The 23581-nt window shown below is 37.9% G+C and overlaps 1 protein-coding gene and 1 long non-coding RNA gene across 2 annotated transcripts in view; one reads left to right on the top strand and one right to left on the bottom strand.

The window, feature by feature from the left end:
- Positions 1 to 2153: 2153 nt before the first annotated feature.
- LOC148127619 (uncharacterized) lies at positions 2154 to 6339 on the bottom strand. Its single transcript, XR_015743796.1, has 3 exons — positions 6232 to 6339; positions 6079 to 6139; positions 2154 to 2274 (listed from the first exon to the last, which is right to left on the bottom strand). It is a non-coding gene; the product is annotated as an uncharacterized LOC148127619 (long non-coding RNA).
- Positions 6340 to 6432: 93 nt separating this feature from the next.
- PARP1 (poly(ADP-ribose) polymerase 1) overlaps positions 6433 to 23581 on the top strand; it is a 36697-nt gene continuing 19548 nt past the window's right edge. Inside the window, exons 1-7 of the mRNA XM_026695664.2 lie at positions 6433 to 6856; positions 10873 to 11035; positions 12023 to 12141; positions 13196 to 13410; positions 17903 to 17999; positions 18487 to 18603; positions 22284 to 22460. Of these exons, the coding sequence (XP_026551449.1) occupies positions 6737 to 6856; positions 10873 to 11035; positions 12023 to 12141; positions 13196 to 13410; positions 17903 to 17999; positions 18487 to 18603; positions 22284 to 22460 (1008 nt within the window). The 5' untranslated portion in view covers positions 6433 to 6736. The remainder of the gene's footprint in view (positions 6857 to 10872; positions 11036 to 12022; positions 12142 to 13195; positions 13411 to 17902; positions 18000 to 18486; positions 18604 to 22283; positions 22461 to 23581) is intronic.

The following is a 23581-nucleotide window of genomic DNA, read 5'->3' as shown; positions in this document are numbered from 1 at the left end:
GTTGAAGACCATTACAACATATTTTTACTTGAAGTCAAAAGAGTCATCAAACTATATGTACCAATAACAACTCCAAAAACCAGAAAAAAAACAGACTACCCATAACAATAAGGAAGCTTCAATCCAAAAAGAGAGTCTTTTGGTTTGTTGTTTGGTGGAAAAACAAATCTGGTCATGTTGCCAACTTCAAAAGCCAATACAAAAATTTAGGCCACCAGATAAAAACTGAATGCACCAATTATCACATTAAACAAGAGGAAAACCTTCTATGCACCAATTCCACCTGCGCTTTCTACAATTTTGTAAACAACAAACTAAAAGACTCAACGTCCATCCCACCCCTGAAAGGACCTAATGGTAAAGGTTGCAATGATGACACCATTAAAGCCAACCTCTTTACCACATTATTTGGCTCAGTATTTGTAAACAGCAATGGATCATGCCCAGTATTTATTAGTTGAACCACGGACAACTACAGTGATCTAATACATATTGATTTTACAGAAGACAATGTTGAAAAAGCACTACGCAATCTAAAACGATCTCTATCTATTGGACATGGCCATAGCAGTGGATAGCATAATCTTTGAAAAATCTTTCAGGACCATCTCCTTGCCAAAACTATGGTCACAAGCCACGGTCATCCCCATCTTCAAAAAGGGAGACCCCAACCTAGTTGAAAATTACAGACCAATCTCTTTATGCTGCGTCACCTGTAAAGTCATGGAATTAATTATTAACCAATCTATTATCCTCCACTTAGAGACAAATAACCTACTCTCTAATAAGCAATTTGATTTCAGAAAAAAACTATCCTGTAATCTGTAACTCTTACACTGCAAAAACATGGACTACACAACTCGATCAGGGCAAAGCAATAGATGCAATCTACATAGACTTCTGTAAAGCCTTTGATTCAGTGGTACATGTCAAACTACTCCTAAAACTAAAATCTTATGGTATCTCTGGACACCTGCATAACTGGATAGAAGCATTCCTGTCAAACAGACAACAAATGGTCAAAATTGGGAGTGTCCTATCAAATTCCGTACCTGTCAATAGTGGTGTCCCCCAAGGCAGTGTCCTAGGACCAACTCTTTTCATACTCTACATAAATGACCTCTGTGATCATATTAAGAGCAACTGCGTTCTCTTCACTGACGATGTAAAGCTATTCAACACCACAGACAATACTGCTACCCTTCAAAAAGACCTCGACTATGTATCAGAATGGCAACTTCAAATCTCAACAAATAAATGTCTGACATACATATTGGCAAAAAAAATCAGAAAATAAAATACAGGCTGAATAGTCAAGACCTTGTTGATGATCCAAACTCTGTCTAGGATCTTGGGAGTACTCATTTCTAATGATCTAAGTGCTAGAGCCCACTGTAACTACATAGCCAAAAAGGCATTAAGAGTTGTTAACCTAATCCTACATAGCTTTTTCTCTGGTAATATTACACTAATAACTAGAGCATACAAAACATTTGCTAGACCAATACTCAAATACAGCTCATCAATCTGGAACCCACATTGCGTATCTGATATTAACACAGTTGAGAAAGTCCAGAAATATTTCACAGGAAGAGTACTCCACTCCTCTACTTGTTGCAGAATACCTTATGCCACCAGACTTGAAATTCTAGACCTAGAAAACCTACAACTATGCCGCCTTCAGTCTGATCTAAGTATAGTATATAAAATCATACATTGCAATGTCCTACCTGTCAATGAATACTTCTGCTTCAACCATAACAATACAAGAGCAAATAATAGATATAAACTCAAGGTTAATCGCACCAAACTTGATTGCAGGAAATACGACTTCAGCAACAGAGTGGTCAATGTCTGGAATACTCTACCTGACTCTGTGGTTTCTTCCCCAAACCCCAAAAACTTTAACCTTAGACTGTCTACTATTGACCTCACCCCTTTCCTAAGAGGTCTGGTGCATAAGTGCACCAACGTGCCTACCATCCCTGTCCTATTGTTTCTTTTATTTTTCTTATATGTATCCATGTATTCATAACTATGTTTTTACTTATACCTATTATCTTGTAAGCAATTGACAAACCAAATAAAATAAAGAAATAAAATGATATCTTGATCTACTCTGCTATTTGCCATACTCCCAGAATGTTTTCCCCCAATATCAAAATCCAACAGCACACAAGTAACCCTTCTGTGTATTTAAAAGGGTTTATCTTCTCTGCTCTTCTTGCCTCACACTGCCAGGTCTGTTTGGATGTATTTTCTCATAGGCAGGACCTGCAAGGAGACAAAGGAATAATCCTGTTTACCTCCACTTTCAGACAGCTCAGTAGTTAGTAATAGGCCAAACAGATATAAGTTAAAGCTGTAAAAGCAAAGCTATGCTTACAAATAACATCACTGCTGTTCCCTCACCCCCATGGGAAAACCACAAAATTTGTTTTTGATTCCTAGAATTTAAGAGCATTTTGTTTCTGAACATATGCAGTATTTTAGCTTTGTGTATACTGACATCTCGTGGCTACAAATATAATCTGAATTGAAGAATTCTCCAGCCAAATCTAGCACAAAAATTGTGTTTACATATAGATAAGACAGACCCCTTGATTCCCAGTTTTTTAAAATAAAGAACTATACATCTTCTTATCCCTTAATATAATATTTTTTTATTCTCCTGAGTATCTAAATAACTAATCATGGATGAGTTTGGAAACAGGATACACATGTAGTTCAAGAACTATATCAACATGTTTAAACCGAACAACTAAGGTTATATTGATACAAGCAATGATTTGGTTAGCCATGGTTGTAGAATAAGTTGCAATTTGGGTTCCCTCCTCCCACATTCTAAGCCAAACCCAAATAAAGTATATGAAAATGATGAACAACCAATCTAAAGAAACTGCCATATGCCAACAAAATTCACAAATCAACCAATAGAGAGGCTTTTGTATCTTTATAAAATGAGGACAACTCTTAAGAATTCCACTTGTTTAAAATATTGCAGGCTTTAAAAGATGGTATATTGCCAAATTGGATAAATCCTGCTTGTTTCTGTCAGTTCTATTAATGTTAATGATGTTACTGTTGATTTTTTTGTTACCAATGCCTGCCTCAAATGCCATTTTTCAGCCACAAGGTAGGATATAAATTAAATAAATAATGGTCAAACTATGAAATTCATTTTTTAGGAGCTAAACATCTCCTTAAAAGGATATTCAAGTAAAGAAATATTAAAATATTAAAATGCCAATGGGCTATCATTAAGTGATGTGAGAGAAGTTAATATACTGGATTGTTTTTATTTAGATGCTACCTATTTTCTTATAGACATCATACTTGTCAATTTCAGTTTTTCATCAAGCAAATTTTGTCCTACCTTGATTTGCGACCAATTTGTCTAATGACTGTTCAAAGTTACACCAGCACTGAAAAAAGTGACTTAAGACTGGTCCTTGCATTTACAACCATGGCAGCATCCCAAGATCATGTTATCACCATTTGTAATTTGTTGGTGGGGCTTTCTAACAAGCTAAGTCAATGAGGAATGTCACATTCCCTTTACAACTGCAACAAAAAGGTCATAAAATTGGGCACGATTCACTTAACAACTGCATCGCTTAGCGACCAATGTTCTGGTCCCAACTGTGGTCATAAGCTGAGGACTTCCTGTGCCAGGAACTAATTCCATTCTTTCAATTGCTGAAATTGCTTTTCTTTCAATTGTGCGATTGTTACCACTAGTCTGTGTTGCTAAAGAAGGAGGGGAAGGAGGTGGCATCTTCTTAAGGGGCTTATAACCTCCAGATAAGCTTTTTGTTCATACTGAATATTTTTAGGCTATGCTGTTATCACACTTAGAAAGTGTTACAGTGAATTATTGAAAAACAAAACCAAGGACGAGATACAAGAATCAGACTTCGGGCTGAAGCTTCCCCGGAGCATGACACCCATTTGAGATGTTCTCCATTTCTGGATTCAATAGTGTAGATAGAGAGCTTTTTCTGTGATGGATAAACTATTCACGGAAATCTAAAATGTCAAAATAACTTGATGGATTAATTTTATTTCCTTGAATGCACATAGTTTGTTCATTTCAAATGCAATGAAAACTTAATTAAGTGGACATTTGGGGAATGGAAGTCTGGGATCTCCAAATGTCTGTTAAATCAAAAACTAGGTCACTTGTAGCAATTTACATCAACAGAGTAATTCTATCAGTACACAAACACAAATCACTGTAACTAATATAAAATCACTACTTTGTAAGCAATATAAAATTGAGGGGAGATGCCTAGGCAGAAATAAAGTCCATTCCATCCATCCAGTTAAAGAGAGATCTGTTAAATCAAGATTTTATTGTACTGAACTATATTTTGATGTGTCCCCCACACTTTATAGGGAGTCTGGAACAATTATTGCCATTGTTCCATTAACAAGATTTTCGGAAAATGCCATTTGCAGAAACAACTTTGTCAGCTATTTGGACAAGGCCTTCTTGTGTTTTTCCCTCACTGAAACATACTCCTTTTTCTGTAGTGGTGATTGAGCCTTACTTTATTTTGAAGAGGACATTTGCTTTTAAAGAAACTATAACAATCCTAAAAAATTTTTAATCATTTACTTTGTGTTACTGTTTTGTGTTTACATCTTTTGTCACCACTGTTAAACATATTTGGAATCCTTTTGTGATGGAGAGGTAGGTTACAAATTCAAAATCCCTTCTTGGTAAGCAAACTCTCATTAAGGAATTTTCTGCTCTGGAAGTCCAAACTTTCTCTACATTTAGAAAAAGTAAAGATATGGTTTTATTACAATGGACTTTTGGTCCCCTAGCAGGGCAGTTGCACAACCATGGTTTACTTGTATTTTATTTTACTTCATGAATAAAGTATTTTTTATCTTTTTATTTCCTTTCATGAATAAAGTATTTCATGAATAATAAATATGCTTATATGAATGAATTTTTTTTGTTTGGGTAAGAATGGACAAGCTTTGCATTTTCTCAAGATATAAATTTTCTCAAAATACAAAATAACCCATTTAGCCAGCCAAAATCAACAGGTGGATCATAACAGTATGCCTGACCTCTTCACAGTTGTCCTGTTTATCAGACTTTTTTTCTTCCTAGCTCTTATTAGCTGTTCTCAGACACAACTATAAATGAGAGGTACTTTTAAAACATATGCCTCTTTCTTTAATGCCCTGGCATTCCAGAAGTACAAAGTATCATCAAAATCTTTGTTTCATGAGGTCAGCTAAGGGCTGATTAATATGTAAAAGAATTGCCCTGCAAAGAAAAATGTGACACTTTTATCAATCCAAAAGATGAGAATTCTTCTCTTCCTCATCCTCATGGAGGCACACAAGAACTATTTTCAACCCAGTAACTATTTTCATTTGGAAACAAGGCTATCCCATTCTGTCCTGCCCCCAAAAGCCTGTTTTTGTGTTAAGAATTTTTAATGAAGAGTGGGGAAGGAAGTGCAGAGATTTTTAAATGGCATTTTGCATGTAATTGAAATGTACACTATGTGCTTAGCTTGTAATTTGTGTTTGCCTTATTATGCTGTGCATGTATTTGTTTAACAGCAGCCTTGTTTTTAACAGGATTTGGTATGCTGATCATTATAGCCTGAGCCTAGTAGGATTTACATTTGACTTATTTTGGAAAAGCTAGGTAGGACCTACCTAAATACAAGTAGTCCTCCACTTACCACCACAATGGAGTCCAAAATTTATGTTGGCAAGTGAGAAGTTCGTTAAATGATTTTGCCCTGTTTTACAAGTTTTCTTGCTGTATTTGTTAAGTGAATCACTAAAGTTGTTAAATTAGTAACACGGTTGTTAAGTGAATCTGGATTCCCCATTAACTGATTGTCAAAAGGTTGCAAAAGGTGATCCCATGACGCCAAGACACTGCAACTGTCATACGAGTTAGTTGTCAAGCATCTGAATGTAAATCAAGGGCCCACGGGGATGCTGCAACAGTCATGTAAGTGTGAAAAATGGTCATAAGTCACTTGTTTCAGTGCCATTGCACAAACGTCACTAAGTCAACTGTAGTAAGTCGAGGACTACCTGTAGTATAATTAGTATTTAAATCGGAGATCACCAGAAGATCCCAGAACTATGGGCTATACTGTGAATTTAGAAAAAAAAATCCAAAAAGATTTTAATGGCAAGTCCTTTCCGAGTTGCTCCCTTCCGGCCTCCCAAAATCAAACAACGCACATGCTTATGGAGAGACCAACAGCTCTGATCCTGCGAGACCTTGACAGAGGTATCCAAACTCATTCAGACACACCGGGAATTCCCAAGAAGTCGGCGCGGCTGTGATCCCTCGGCCGCGGTAGCAGGGAAAGTCCCGGAGGCTCTGAGAAACAAATTACCGGGCCCCGAGTGGGAGGCGTAACGGGAAGCAGAAAGGAAAGCCCCCTGAGCACGTGATCCCCGACCGCGTGGTTTCCCTATCAGGCACCAGGGTTTCCCGCCCACCCTCCTCGCTGAAGTCTCGTCCTCTTCGGAAGGATCCATCGTCCCGGGCGGCCTTCGAAGAGCTCCACAGCGAGGCGAGGCTAATCAATCGCTGAAGCTGAGGCGCTCGGACGGGGCGGGATCACGAGCTCTGCGCTCGGCACGATCTTGGCGCCACCGCCGCCGAGCAGAAATTGCCGCTTTCTTTCTCGAGGCTCAGCGGGAAGCTTTCCCTGGGGGCGTCGCGGGTCTAAGGGTGGCTATGGCGGAACCCGCAGAGAAGCTTTACCGGGCCGAATACGCCAAGAGCGGCCGGGCTTCCTGCAAGAAATGCAAGGAAAACATCGCCAAGGACTCGCTCCGCCTGGCCATCATGGTGCAGGTAGGAGGACCCTATCTTCCCTCTTTAGCAGGCTTCAGAGCCTAAACCAAGCAAGGCAGAAGCAGGCGATCATCAATCGTCTTTGTGGCCGCCCCTCGTGCATCTGTTCGCCGCTGCCCTATGCGCCTGATCCCCGGAATCGGTTCGATTCCGTTTTGTTATATGTGCCACCGATGGGTCAAGGCTGCTGAAGGATGCTGCGCAGGAGGAACCGCCCTTTCCCTTTCATAGCTTCCCTTCTTGTGAGGACCTTCCAGAGATTCTAGTTTGAAATCATTTTTTGCCAGGGTCATTTTCTGCCATCGGGCCTCCTTAAGCTGCATGCCTCTTTATCTTTTCGCTTAGGAGGAAATTCTTTGGGTTTTTTACGTCTGGGTGGAGAAATTTGAACTGACAGTAGTTCGTCCATTCCCACGTTGTCCCATTAGCGCCGTGGGGTTTAGCTGCTCGTCCTGCAGTGGGTGGTGGATTTCACCTTTTTTCCCCCCATCGATGACTATGCTTCATGTGAAAACTCACAACCAAGTCCAATACCCCGTTTTTTACAATATGATTTATAATGCTACCCTCTTAAAGGCTTGTTCCGAAGTGCACAGTTCCGAGTAAATGTTCATACAACTTTGAATGAGGCTTTTCCCTGGGATTAACAAATTTCTTGATCCTGATGCCCAGTCTAGTTGGAATTAATAGAGTTGGGACAATCATATATTGGACAGAGTTGACATATGGAATCGTTATCTTTGAGTTGGAGAGGATTTTAAAATCTAGAATGTAGGACAGCTGTTGCTTGCTTTGTTAAAAATAGACATGCACTGCAATCATATTTTTCAATCTTTATTTTGGAATCTGAATTTGAATGCTGTATTCTGCAGTGGGTCATAAAGTCTTCCAGCATACAGTTTTTACTCTAGTCTGATCTGTTGCCAAAAACAGTGTATATCTATTGAGTTAGGAGGAGTTTGTTCAGCCAAGCAATACTGCATTCTTCCATCTCTTTGATAATTTGCTATTTTTGCAATAAGCCTGTGAATTTGACTCCATTTGACATAATAATAAAATAATGTAATTGGTAATCCTGACCATTTTTAACTCCCCAAACAAAGGCAGCTTGATTGCAATAGGATGAAATGAAATAATTGGAATAATAATGATAGTATATATATAGTGTAATGTCTTAAAACCTATTGTTGTGCAATGTATACTTTATTCCATTCTCTGAGGAGCATGAAAAAGCATTTGTTCATAACTTCTTACCTAGAAAAGTAGGTCAGGCAGAGAGCAAGCAGCTTTAGATATATTAGCAGGGGAACAGGAAGATGATTTGAGTTTCTTATCCTTGGCGTGTAGATGAACTTTGCTACAGAAAACTACTGCTGGATATAGTTGTTCATGCTGAATTATTCTGTAGACCTTACCTTCTCAAGTACAACAAAAAAACCCTGCTCCAAAATAGAATACTCATTCACTCCATATTGAAGACTGTATTATGAAAGAAATAAACAAACAAACTTGGTAGCAATGGATGTTCTGTAAAATGGGGGAAATTGGTGATCATGGAACCATTTTGCTGGATGGTACTTGTACACTTGCCTAGTAACTTGTACTATTTGTTACAGTACTATTTAATATATTTTTGTTTAGTTAAGTCTTCAGTGATGTAAATCTGTTAGCAACAATACTTAATAGACAAATTTATCCTATTTTAGCTACTATTCTACCTTTTCATTGTTATGAAATGTCTTGCTTTAGCCATTTTTGTTGTTTATAAAATGTTTTTGAAAGAGAAAACTGTGACTGCCAAATTAGATTAGACTTTGATGTACTAATAATTATGATTCAGAGGCTTCTTTCACTAAATGCCTTGTACTTTTAATCTGGAAAAACCTCTTTATTGCAATCAGTGATCCATACTTTTACCGTACTTTATCTGTACTTTTACAATAAGATGTAAAAGTATATAAAAACAAATATTTGGTAATCAGGGTTACACTATTTGATGGTACAGAAAATTTGGGCACAGTATTGGGGATGCTGGCATTGGAATTGGAAAGTAAAAGGTTTATATACCAAATATCTGTCTGTCTGGGATGTTGTTGCAAGATAGCATGAGTTCCATAAATCCCTATAAAAAAATTTGGTACAGCAGTATGTGAGTGATGGTTTTGATTTCTTTTCAAATGCATGAGCCAAGTTTTTTTTCACTATTTACCAGAAAGAACGTGAATGGCACGATGTTACACTGTGCCTTTCTTCAACCTAGGGAAACTGAGAAATGCCATATATTTGTTTTGGTTCCGGGAACCTTGGGATCCAGGTTCTATTGTTGTCAAGGTTCCTTTGACCTCCACTTGATACTGCACATGCTTTATCTTCTGAAGGAGCATATGACTGCCCTAATTGTAATCCAAAGTGGGGAGGTACTCCATTGAGAGGTCATAAGAAACTAGTTTGGATTCTGTAAGACCACTCCAACTTAAATTATATTTCTTTGGCAGTGCCATCGTTGGGAAGAGACTGATTGGGAAAAATGAGGTTTTTAACCCACATTAATGTTTCCTATTCCTGTGTAAGAAATGTATCTCATTGGCTGTCAGACTCCCAGGGGTTGGAGTCTTAGTTAACTTTGTAAACTTTGTCTGGACCACATGGCTTCACCTGAGTGCTGACTAATGCAATCTTCCCAGACTATGTGGTGAGGTGGGTAATCCTATAATTTCCTGAGGGCCATCCTTAATCCCATCACCCTAGACCTGAAGGGGGAACAGGAAGCTGCAGGAAGCTGCTTTGTCTTTAAAACATATTTCTCCTTTTCTCATCCAGGGAAATATAATATTCTGCCTTTTTAATATTTCCTAGAATATTTCATTCTTCTAGGAGAGGAGTGGGTGCTAACTTTCTACAGTTCAATATAGGCAGTGTTGCATCTCCAAATTCTTATTAAAGCCTGCGCAGAAGGAAGCAAAAGGAATAGAGGAACTATAGTTACTTCTGGATGTTATGGAAATCTGAACAGCAAATCTATTGATAACAGAGTAGATAAAAATCGGTGATTTTTTAAAATTAAAAAAAAATCAGATTTTTAAAATTTAAATCGGATTTTTTTATTTTTATCAAATTTATTTTAATAAAATACTTTTGGAGTAGAAAACTAAAGATAATTTTCTATTTAAGATGCATTAATAATTTAGTTTATTCAGCATGAAATAGAGATTAGTTATATAGTGTGAGGCTGTATATTCTGCAACATTTTTGGTAAACTCATTCAGTGAATTCAAGCTCTATAAGTTAAATAGGAAACCTTCATTTTGTTTGCAAATAATATTAAAGATTCTAACTACCAGCAAGAATGAGTTCTTACATTTAAAAAGCCCTGTCATTTCAGATCCATCATGGTAGCTAGTGCTTGCTGCCCGTCGCATCCCTCACCTTGTTTTGTCACTGCCGCATAACCATTAAGGTGAATGGGACTGTCTGGTGAGTCAACAGCTGGTTAGAGGAGGAGGAGGAGCTGTAGGACAGAGATGGCAGTTGCTCTTTAAAAAATATGATTTAAATTGAGTTGATTTAAATAAAGCCTTTTTACAAGTGATTTAAATTGAGTTGATTTAAATCAAATCCACCCTGATTGATAATAACTGGACATGGGCAGTTATAGAAAAGGAAACAGTACTCATAGATGGACACAAGTTGTTTATTTATAAAATGTATTATCCGCCCATCTTGCCACACAGTCACCCCGGGTGGCTTACAATATTAACAAATAAAACTGTATATTTTATCATAATATAAATACTATAGTGTAAAATCAACCTAGCTAAAAAGATGGGATATGATAAGAAGGATTGGATCTGTAATTATTCAATCAACCACCCCAAACATGAAGCTCATCCGTTGGTGCTCCAATCCAACATTTTTGTCTGGATTCTGATTATACTGTATGGCATTATTTCTTACCCAATTCAGTTGTATTGGTTTACATGCCTGAGGTTCTCCCCCCTGCCATTCTTTCTTTTCAGTCCCCTATGTTTGATGGCAAAGTACCTCATTGGCACCACTATTCTTGCTTCTGGAAACAAGCTCAGCTGCTGTCCCATGCTGATCTGGAGGGCTTCTCAGAACTGCGTTGGGAAGACCAGGAAAAAATTAAAAAACACATAGAAGGTGGAGGAGCTGCAGCAGGTGAGCTACTTACTGGTAATAGAAAGAGAAATGGCTGTTATTTTTATGCTGAGAGCAGATTTCATTAATGGAGAAATGTTAGAAGGTCTCCAAAATATAAATGCTTAAGAAATTATTTGGAAGTAAGTTTCAGTGAATTACTACTGCTTTTGTCCTCTGGTATCATTCTTGCATGTTCTAGAACAGCGGTCGCCAACTGGTGGGCCGCGAGAAAATTTTGGTGGGCCGCAGAGAAATGTCACCCCCAGAGCACCCCCCACAAAGCAATTAATTCAGGCTGCACAGAAACACAAGGCTGTGCCGCCCACATGGACCACGGGAACCCTCACCGCCCACTCGCTCTTTACTCAGCAACTTGCCTGCTAAATTCCTTTTTCCAACCATCAGCTCTTAGCTAGGAAGAGGAAATGGTTGGATTTCTTGCTTTCTAGCTAGTCTTTAGATCTTCGGCTCTACTTTTAAGCACAGCCGAACCTCCCTTAGGACTATTATTCAGTGCAGACTCACAGCAAACAAATTTTATGTGACAGACTGAGCTAGCCGATGGCACATAGATAGATCACTAAATGATTCTGTGAGCAACTCAATCTGCCTGCCTGCTTTGCCTGATTGTGGGTAAAAGTTGCTCTTTTTTAATAAAAAATTCAATATTTATATAAATATTTATAATATTTACATACAAGCCATGCCCAGCCAGTCACATGACCACCAAGTACAAGTACAAATTAGGCCACACCCACAGAACCGGTTAGTGGTCTCTGGGATTTAAAATTATGAGTTTGGTGGTCCCTGAGGTCCAAAAGGTTGGTGATCCCTGTTCTACAAAACATTAATTGCAACCAAGCATTTCTCTTTCTTAGTATGGTCTCAGAAAGCATTTATTTATTCCTGAGCAAATCTAACCGATTTATGTATCTTATTTTTGTTGTCCCACAGGATTCACTAAATCAGAACCTAAAAATTATTCCTTTCCCTTTTTTTTTTTAGGCAAAGGTGGCGGCCAAGAAGGAGGTGGCAAATGTGAAAAAATCTTAAATGATTTTGCAGCAGAATATGCAAAGTCCAATAGAAGTACTTGCAAAGGTTGTGAACAAAAGATAGAAAAGGTAAACATGGGTAGCTCTCTGTGTAAAGACGTAGACATTCACACAAAGATACAGATACATTGTTTTTAATGGCAGAAATGTTTTCTAAAGCAGAACTTCCCAACCCCTGGGCCACAGCCCACTACTGGGCTATGAGGTGTTCAAAACCAAGACGTCTGAAGCAGTGGGTGAATGCCTGGATGCATATCCCCCCTTATGCGAACAGCAGGAGAGCGCATGCCTGCAAGCATGCTCCACTGCTCACGTAAATGGAGCTATATGCGCACTTGCCCACAGCTCATGCTGAACACACATACACACACCCACGTATCAGTCCAAGCCGGAAAAGTTGGGGAACTCTGTCCTAAAGCATCCCTCCAAATCAGAAATTCTGATTATTTTTGAGTGCCCAGATTATTTTTTGTCTTTAAATCCCAATGAATATGGTCTAAATACTCCATTTTCATAGTCTCCCTTGAATAAAACATTAATGGAATTCATTTATGATTATATAATAATTGAAGAGGCAAGATAGAAATTGAAATTTCACATGGTCTAGATTTAATGGGTTGTATAGTCATAAAATAAAAGCTTTGACATTGAAGAAATGTAACATGAAATCTTGAAATTTTAACAGTTCTGTATTATTCCTGAAATGAAGGTGGAAGAGTAATTTTTTTCCTTCTAATTTTTGGTCTATATAGTAACACATAATATCTATCCATTTGTTTATTGACATTCTATTCTATTTAAAGAAATAAAGGATAGAGAGAATTTAGTGTGTGCGTGAAAGAGAAAAATGGAAAACATTTGGGACTGAAAGAATCTGTTTTATATTCAACAGTAGGAGCTCATTCCATTTTTATTTCAGAAACAAAGCTCCTATTAATGTGTTTTTTGGAAACACTGATCTTAACTTCCAGAAACAGTGAAGAAAACCCAAAATGCATTATTCTGAATTATTATTAATAAAATAAATAAAAATATTAAAGTCCTGGCTTGAAACCTTAGTAGGCATTTGCCTAGTTTTGTTTGTTTGTGAGTTTGTTTCTAATTTCTCTTCCTGTCTGTGCAGGGTCAGATCAGAATCTCAAAGAAAATGGTGCTTGCTCAAAAGCCACAGCTGGGGATGATAGACAATTGGTACCATCTTGCCTGTTTCAGTAGCCGCAGAACAGATCTGGGGTTTCTTCCCACCTTTAATGCCTCTCAGATCCAGGGCTTTGAGCTCCTGAAGGCAGAAGACAAAGAAACTCTAAAGATGCAGCTACCCTCTGTCAAGAATGAAGGGTATGTAAAAGATGCCAAAAAAAGGTGCATGTCATGCTGTTGACCCCTGATTTTGATGATGACCGATTACTCTAAAACACCAGTGTGGGTGATGTTTTCTTAGGTTGACTATGGAAGATCTCCAGTAGTCACTATTATGGAGAGGTAGCTGCAGACTAGCTAGTAAATGCACTAAGCTTTTTAAAGATGTCAAGCTGTCAATGATCAGAGTGATAATGCAACATGGCAGATGGAGGTTTTCTAATTCTTAGGATTTTTTATTGTTTTTGCAAGAGGATTTTTTTTAAAAATAACTCTTGACAAGCTTACCTTTAGACTTACGCTATTTGTATATGTTGCTTTCAACAAGATGGTGGGCAATAACTTTGATTTCTAAGGTATTATGCCACTGAGATTTGGTGGCACCATTACAGTAGTTTTTGAAGTCATATGTAAGGAGTTTGTGGGCCACAAGTTGCTTATTCTATTTTACTGCTTGAAACATGATAATATTTGTTTATTAAATTTATATGTTGTCCATCTCACTATCCAAAGTGACTATAAATGCAGAAGGAAGCAAAGTTTCTTTGATGTAAATAAGCTATACCTTTTTGCCTAGATAGCTGATGTAAATACAGTATCTGTTTTCTGTTTAGCTAAAGATCTTCTGTGTTTTTTCCCCTTCTCTCATTTTTTACTAGTCTAAACAACCGGTCATTGCAATATATTGTAGCTGGGTCTACCCTGGAGTTTGTCCAGAATCAGCAGGAAGTACAAAACATTGAGGCTAGGTTGCTGAGGAGGACAAAATGTATCATGCCTATTTGAAGATATTGCACTGGATGCCAGTTTGTACAAGGTTCTTGGAATGACATACAAAATGTATATCTTTTAGAATCAAAGTATGTGATGGAGCATTTGAATTTGCTGGTCACCCAGGATCCTATAGAGGGTGCCACATAATGCAGAAACATAAGAGGAGGCATTCTTGGTACATAGTTGTGTTGTGGAATTCAGTCTCAGTTTAGTTATGGTTGGTGCTGAATTTTACTAGCTTTCATTCATAACTATAAGATAGACCCGTTTATCTGGATTTTTTTAAAAAAAATATTTGCTCTTATCCATCTATTCCGGTGGTCCCCAACCTTTGGGGCACCAGGGACTGGTTCCGTGGAGAAAGGTTTTTCCACAGACAGGAGGGGGTATGGTTTTGCATTTTGCCTGCATCTTACAGATGGGGCTTCGCTTGTTTGCACGGCCCAGTTGCTAGCATGTGGTGCCCTGGTGCTGGTCCACGGACCAGGGATTTGTGACCCCTGATCTGTTCCATTTTTTATTAATGTATTAATGTTGTTTTCTGACACAATAACTTTCAAATTATTTTTATCTTATTGCAAGTTGTCCATTTTCTATACTTCGGGATGTGTTTTCATAAAATGCTCTATATAGGTCTTTTAAAGCAAAAACAAAAACCTACGCCATTTGTTCTATAGCTGCAGGAGAAGTAGGAGTCATAATCCATTACTGTGTTTGACTATCTTTTTAACAAATCTACCAGATCCTTCTGGGTTTTCCCCTACATGCTACATTATCTTTTGCTTTCTATTTCTATTGCTCTGTTTTTTTTTAAGACTGCAGCAGAAAGCAAATTCCTTAATTTTCTCCTTAAAATTCCCGATACAGTCCTCAGTGAATGCTCAAGTCTTGCATCTTTCGACAAAGCCATTGCACTGGCATCATGCCCAAACTTAAGAGACTGGAGATCATTTGCCAATTTTTATAAGGAATTGAAAAGTGAAAATAATGGCAGTCACAGAGCAAAAGATAGAATGAAGAAGATTCTGAAAGGATCATTAAGTGAATGTTTTTCTTAAGCCCATTTAATTCCAAATCCCCATGCTACTGAATTTCCCATTTTGATTTTTTTCATACAAGAGATTTAATAGCAGTGGTCTTGAGTTATTTCAGAGTCGCTGTGATAAAAATAAAATATTAACACTAACACACACACCAACTTATATACACAAACACACCACATAAGTGGCAGAGATATATTCTTCCTGATGAGAACAGTAAAACAAGGAAGGATTTTAAAGTAGCAAAAACCATTCTCAAATATGTTCTTAACAGTAATTCCAGTGCCTCAATTCTTGTTTCTGGCAAACATGAAATTTCTCTGAAAGCTCAAAGTCACAATATAATCCAGAAATATTTATAAGTAATAGCATTATCTTTATTATTGTGATTCACATAATTCTGACGTCTGAGTCCACTACTTACTCTGAAGGAATATTGTCTACTCAAAAGTCAAAGCTCTACAGAATGTTGTGTTACCTGACAAACATACCCAATGGTTATGTATTTTTAGTGAAAGTTGACTGAGGATATGTGATTATTTCACCTAAGGATGGATATATCTTAGGAATGATTTCAGAGAAAAAGAAATATGGATTTAGATCTCAGAAAATGCCTTCAAAGTTATTGTCTATAACCACAGGTTATTATCACCTCAATAATTCCTAAAATGTTGATTGCTTTAGATTCAAAATCTGACCCCCAGCTGAAATCTAGATCTTGTTAGTTTTTGCAAAATTGGAAACCTAAGCTTTCAGTACAGATACCATCACTGTATAGTTTTTGATCAGAAAGGGAAGTTTGCTACTGTAATAGTTGAAACACTGGAAGATAGATGCCACTTTCTGGACCTAGTTTCCATCAGTTTTAGAGAAGGGATCTTGCCTAACAGAAGAAAAAAAACATGTAAAAAAATCCCTCCTTAGAAATGGACATTTTGTGGACACATAATGCTTAGCTGAATTCCACAATTTTCTAAACCACAGAACATTGTTTTACCAACCACAGTGTAATTTAATTTGCTGAGGCTTCTTGAAGGACAGTAATCTAATACCTTTTTGGGGGTATGAGCATCAAGTTATTCCAGTATCAGCCTTGAAAGCCATATTTTACATTGTCTGGGAAAATGGGAGGGGGGCATTTCATAGAGAAGTGGAAGGTTAGACTCAACAACATTCTTCTTGAAATAAAGGACAAGTTAGTCTGCACCTGGAGAAGAGTGGCTCGAGGAATGTCCAGTTGGGACAGTGTTTGACTGGACCGTGTGATGGACTGGTGGGTACAGGGGTTGGATCTTTGACTTTCTATTGAGAAGAGAAAACCCCGAACTCTCATATTCAGTTTTCCCAGATGTGCCAATATGACAACTCTAATAAAATAGAACTTTGAGAAAATGTTTGTCTCTGAGTTTATTGGTTTAGATTGTTAGTTGGAACGCTGACATCCACATTGCCAAATAGTGAGTGTATATCTAATTATCTACTACCTTCTACTTCAGATATTTACTCTGAGGTGCCTTTTTGCCTTGTGTGTGGAGTTTTCCAACCCATTATCTAGCAAGGTGGCCACCTTCATGGATAGATGAAATTAGATTCTTCATTTTACTGGAATCTCTCATATAATTGTTTGTATCAACCTGTTATTCAAGTACATCCAAAATATAAACATTGACAAGATGTTCTATTCAACAGAAATTAGTCTTGCTCATACCCCATTATGATGGTCTGATTGTAGGCTGCTGGAGAGGATGTGCTCTGATCTCTTTAGTGTTTTTATTGTGTCTTTTGAGTGGCGGGCGAATATGGTTTATCTCTATTGATGGCTGATTTGTTTGAATGCCAAGCTTCCAGAAATTCCCTAGCATTTTGGGGTTCATCTTGATTTATTAGCATGCTCACTATTTCCTAGTTGAAACTATGAGTCTATAAAATTAAGGAGCTTTCATTGTGTGCTCTGAATGTTAGTTGATGTTTATGGATGTGCTGTGCAGCTCTTCTGCATGTCGGGCCACATAGTGGCTGTTACAGTCCTTATCTTGTACATTGCAAATGACTCCTGTTTTCCCTTCTTGGGTTATTGGGTCTTTTGGCTTATTTAAGAAATTTTGGAGGGCTTTATTGTGCTAAAGTGATACTTTGCGACTGTAATAGTCTGTTGTTTTTTCTGAGATGTTTTTGATGTATGGTAATGTTATCCCTTTCATAGCTTGTGTTGATTGTGTTGAGTGGTCACACATTTTTCCATAGAAGTTGTGTGGATATCCATATTGTTGGAAGATATTATGTAGGCGGTCTGTTTCCTTTTTTTGGTGTTCAGAGTTGCTGCAGTGAATTTGTACTAGTCAACTTTTCTATGTAATCTCTTTTCCTTAATGAAATGCTATGGATACTTGTATTGAACATAAGCTGATAGCCAACATAATGTAGGTTCTGGTTCAGGATTGGGAAAAGCAAGAAGAAAGGAAGAGTACACCATCCTGTTTCTAAAAGAAAGGTTGGTATCTCTGTGTGCATGCATGCGTGTGAATATACACTATATAAACTCACTGTATACAATCACTCAATTGTACACCGAATTAATCTTATATATGTTACAAGAAATTGGGGAAATAACTTTAAATAACTCTCCTCAGCACATTGTATGTATTATTTCCTTTCAGAAAGAGAAAAGGAGATGAGGTGGATGCAAATGTGATCTCAAAAAAGAGACCCAAGAAAGAGAAAGAAAAATTATCAAAACAGGAAAAGCTGCTAAAGGTTTGCTTTGCTATGACTAATTAGTTTCATTTAAAGCATCTTTTGATGAGGAGATCAAAATACTGTAAGAGTAATTTGACTTCTTGATGGAGACTGCTATCGTCTGCAGTTTCACTGTTTTGAATATGATTTGACCCTGAAGGGTGCTTGAAGTAAGTGGAATGTAACAATACTGAAGAAGCTGACAATGTTACCAACTTTCATTTAGAACCAGTCTCATATTTTGGTAGCTCGGTTTAACTGCAAGTCAAGTCTCAGTGAGAACATGCTAGCCTGACATAACTTTCTGGTTATTCTAAATATCTAAAAGCAATCTCTTGTTTCTTGAACCATCATCCAAATAATATTTCATGTAGGAATACAAGCAACGGTACTGAATTATATAAACTGAGTCTGCTCTATAAACCTGCCACTCTTATTATTATTAGTAGCAAGGTGTTGAAAAGAAATCTCACATGTGATACTTTGCACATTTATTTACTTGCAGGATCAGACAGAACTGATTTGGAATATCAAAGATGACTTGAAGAGAGCCTGTTCTACCAATGACTTGAAGGAGCTCCTGATAGCCAACAAGCAAAAAGTTCCTTCCGGGGAAGCTGCTGTGAGTTGAGCTCCATTTTATTTGACATTTTGTATGGAAATGAGGAAAGAAAAAGAAGAAAAGGATTTTGTATTTATTTATCTATTTGAGTGCACATACACACAGACACTGAGCCATTTCTAAATATTAATGCTCATGCAAATTTAATTGAAGTGAGATGAATGTCTGCAGGCCTCAAAGATCTACATGGATCTAAATTTGATCTCCTTCAAAAGATGCTTAAAAACTTTTTTTCTACTTAGGCCTTGGCCTAGGTTGGGTAGCAAGGCTCTTTGGACTGTGTTATATCCCCTTAGGTTGTTACCCTCTTCTGTTGATTTGGATATTCCATTCATTTTCCTTTCTTTTAGAGTTGCATGCTGCCCAGAGTTATTATGGAATGGGGTGGCCTTATATACATTTCATTAATAAGATAAAAGAACTCAAGAAATACGGCTTGGGCCTATTAACACAAGTAGTATTTAACAACCACTCATTCAGTGATTATTCACTGTTACAGCAGCACCTAATAAGCATGACTGATAATGGATCCTTGTAGTTGCAGATATAGCAGCATCTTCATCAGAGGTGGTATTCAACAGGTTCTGACCAGTTCTGGAGAACTGGTAGAGGAAATTTTGAGTTGTAACCAGCAAATACCACCTCTGACTAAAGATTTTACAGTATCCTTCTCCTGGCACACCCATTAAGCCATGCCCACAGAACTGGTAGTAAAAAAAATGAATCCCACCACTGTTCCTCATAGTTACCTGATTGCCTTTTGGAGGCTTCACTGCCAGCTTCTGACAAACAAAGTCAGTGGAAAAACTGGCAGGAGTTGCAAATGGCAATCATGTGATTGTGGGATGTTGTGACTCAACAGGATTCACCTAATAATGGCAACAACGTCTGCCTGAACTGCTGTCCTAAGTCAGTCAGCATGGTCACAGCATCACTTAGCAATTAAGCTCCTAGCCCCGATTACCATTGGTAAGTAAGGACTGCGTCTAATGAAATTTAACTTTCTAGGGTGGATTTAATGGTTTTCATAAAAGGGTATGAAATTAGGAAGCAAGGGTGGCATCTAAAGGCAGTCTGTTGTCAGTATAGTTTTTAACATACGCCCCATTAATGACTGTCCAAAGTTATGACAACTCAGAAAGGGTGCTTTACGCTCTAAAGAATTTCTGGCTACCGTAAAATCACCCTTGGCAACCTGTGCACATGGGAACAGTTGTCAAGATTGTGATTTGCAATATTCTCTGCTGGCTTCCCCAGAAATTCAAAGAGGAAGCTAGCTGCAATATTGCAAACTGCTAACTGCCTGCCAAAAGATTTCCCCTCTCCTCCATGCATCAGGGGTTGAGGACAGAAACCACTATTCAGGCTACAGAATTGAAGTGTGGACCTTCGGGATTCCTGCTTCATCTCCCCAGCCCAGTTCACAAGTTCCCTTATGCACTTGGAGGGAAGGGGATGCACTGGGCTGGAGAGGTGAAGTGGGAATCTTTGTGATCCCTGCCTTGTTTCTACAGCCCAGCGCATGATTTTCGTTCTCCAGTGGAGGGGAGCTGCCAGCCCTCCTTTGGTAGACAGCTTTTTTTGCTGCCTGCTTAATGACCCACACGGTTACTTATCCACAATTGCGAATGCCAAGATTGTAATAGTTCAGTGAAGCAGTCACAGCGTCTTGCTCAATAACCGAGAGACTGGTTTCAGTTGTGTTGAAAGTCAAAGGCTACCTGTAAGTGTATCTTAAATAATTGTGGGGGAAGTCCTGATATCAGAAACAGAATACCATTAAGGAGTCAGAAAGGGTTATTAAACAGTCAATTCAATGCTTCTACTAAGTTCTTAGAATATGAAGGTCCTGATGCAATTGATAATAATGCTGCATTTTGTCATAGTTCTGATGATCAACAGATTAGGGGTATTGTTAGCATGTGACTACAGACTGCTGTAACCTAAATCACAGGTTCTGCTCTCCGTGAGTAATGGATGTTTCTCCTGTAAGAATCCAAAGGCCAGCTTAATTCAGATTCTGTTCTAGCACCAGGGCGGATAAAAATTGATGTTTCTTAAGAAAAAATTTTAAAACAGATTTTTTAAAAAATTTAAATTGGATTTTTTTAAAATAAAATTTATTTTAATAAAATGCTTTTGGAGTAAAAATTTATCTAAAAATAGTTTTCTATTTAAGATACAATAATAATTTAGTTTATTTAGCCCAAAATAGAGCTTGGTTATGTAGCATGAGGCAATATTTATATTTTTGATAAACTCATTCAATCAAGCTCTGCAAGCTAAATAGGGGACCTTCATTTTGTTTGCAAATAATATTAAAGATTCTAATTACAAGCAAGAATGACTCCTTATGTTTAAAGAGCACCTGTGATTTCAGATCCATCATGGTAGCGCCTGTTAGCGGGCATCCACACACCGTCATGTCCCTCACCTTGTTGTGTCACTGCCATATCACCAGCCATCCCATTAAAGTTAATGGGACTGTTGATGAGTCAACAGTGGGTCATTTCTGTCGCTGTGGGACAGAAATGACAATTGCTCTTTAAAAATTATGATTTAAATCAACCCTTTTAATAGTGAGTTAAATCGTGGTTTAAATTGACTTGATTTAAATCAAATCCACCCTGTCTAGCACTGGTTAGTGGAATGCCTAAAAGAAACACAAGCAAACAATTGTGTAGGATCCTTGCCCTCATATTTTTCAACAAACAGTGTTGAAATGCATACAGCCTTTGGTATTGGGAAGAGTAGATGGCCATCCAGCTATGTAAGCTATTGATGCCATTCTCCCATTAGTAGATGTAATTCCTTCATAAAGTTGTCTATGTGAGTGGCATTCTACCTCGGGATTTGTTGTTACTGATGCATGTGTGAACTTTTTGTTTTATTTGCCATGAATATCTCACCATTTGGCTTCATTTGAGTGACTCCAGGATCTAATATTAAGAAAAGAGAAAAACAGTTGTAACCTTTCCTTACAAGGCTGATATTTCAGCAGTCCTCAAAATTTTATTTTTTGTTACTTTTTCCTGCACTTGAAAACAACTGCAGCAATTTTCCAGCAACATCCCCCCACACACACACACAAAGGTAGCTAGAATTGAACAACATATTCCAAGTGTCTCTCTTCATAGATATGCTGGCAGTTTTATATTTGGTTCTTTTCCTAAGAATCCTCAGCATGAAATGGGTGCATCTTTCACAGGAATTCTTTTATGTCTATATGGCTGGAGGTTATAGTACAGTATTTGTAATGCAAAACATGCAGAAGCCACAAAATGAGTCAGCTACTTGTGTTCTGTATATTTTAACTCTAAAATAGTTGTAGTTTTATACATCATCTTGCTTGAAGCAAGCTGGGAGAAACTCCTGTTAGACATCCAAATGAGCCTCTCAGGTTTCTTTGTCCAGTTCCAGGGCTGTCCTTCCTAGTCAGAAGATAAAATAAGTCTCAACAAGATGAGGGACAGATGAGTCCACTTCTGGGAACTTAAGTTATTGTTGGCTTCTTGGCCACTGCAACTTGTCAGTGAGAAGAGGTTAGGTGAAGAGGAGGGACTCCTATAATTTTAGTGGGGAGCTCTGGTTGAAATTTGTTTGACATCCTATACTCTGAATAAGGCCTCTGTGGCACTGGGCATTACACATTTACTTCTTTTGCTTTTTCATTGCTTCAGATCTTGGACTGTGTTGCAGATGGGATGGCTTTTGGAGCTCTGCTTCCCTGTGAAGAGTGCAAAGGACAGTTTGTGTTCAAGAACAATGCCTATTATTGCACAGGGTATATTACAGCTTGGACCAAATGTGTTGCCAAGACACAGATGCCCAACAGGAAAGAATGGACAATCCCAAAGGTAGGCTGTGAGGTTGGCTAAACCATTTCCTGTTATCACATTGATTAACATTGTTTATGAGATGTTTGTGCCCTTTTTCTTTTCTTCCGTTTCTCGCTCTGCCGAAGTCCTTCTGCCAACATTCTGAGACACTCACGCCCTCTCAGCCCTTTCTCCTTTTTATATAAGGAAGTTGGATATAAATCTGGAGAAATTAGGCTGCCTTTCTCTCTCTCTCTCTCTCTCTCTCTCTCTCTCCTTCTCCTGCTCCTGCGTCCAGGTACAGGAAGACGAGGAAGTGAAGGCAGCTTCTCCATATCTATCATGCAAGGTTGCTTTCCATTGTCGACAAAAAACACAGCTTGCTAAACCTGAACCTGATGTGCTGAACCTATCCTTGCTCAAATTTATGAACAAATAAAATGTTTTTGCCTCTGATCTCTAGCCAAGAAGATGTTGGTTGAACAGGATTGATGGGGGATAAAGCCATACAGTGAGATTGCTGGAGAATTGTCAGTGTGCTATGAATGTACTATGCAATAGTGCTTAATTGGTTTACAGGCCTTATTTAATTTGTGACTTAATACTCAATTGGTATCACTATGATACATGTCAAGTTTTAAAATGAAAAATTTGAGATGCATATTGTTAATACCTATGGAAGCAGCAACTTTCCCAAAATCAGTGACCTCCAGATTTATTAGACTACAGCTTTCAGCATTCCCAGCAATCATTTTGCAGCCCTCAAAACTTCCCCAGATTGTTTCATGATTTGGGTTTAAAGTGTGGTCCTTAACTGGTGAAAAGCTGCCTGCCCGCAATTTAGAGATCTCCAACTAGAGATACATGCAAAATATTGAAATAGAGAAGCAGAATCAGTTTAAGATGGTTATGTATGACCTCGTTTGCATTTATATAAAACAGAGGCAGCTGGTGCTACTGAGTGTTTTAGTTCAGAATGGCTGGAGCCCAAATATTCTCCATCCCTAATATAATTAATATTTATACATTTTATTACTAATTAGAAAAGAACAAAACTACGACTTATTAGAGACAACCATTTGATACAACAATAAAGCTTCAGGATATTGAAACCAAGGGATGGATAGAGTCTGGATCAACTCACTCCACTTAAATGTTTA

The sequence above is a fragment of the Pseudonaja textilis genome, chromosome 1 (genome assembly GCF_049901715.1).
Source record: "Pseudonaja textilis isolate UNSWEBS1 chromosome 1, rPseTex1.2, whole genome shotgun sequence".
In the NCBI taxonomy this organism is placed as follows: domain Eukaryota; kingdom Metazoa; phylum Chordata; class Lepidosauria; order Squamata; family Elapidae; genus Pseudonaja; species Pseudonaja textilis.
Note: the sequence above shows the minus strand (reverse complement) of the source record. Positions and strands in the feature narration are given on the sequence as shown.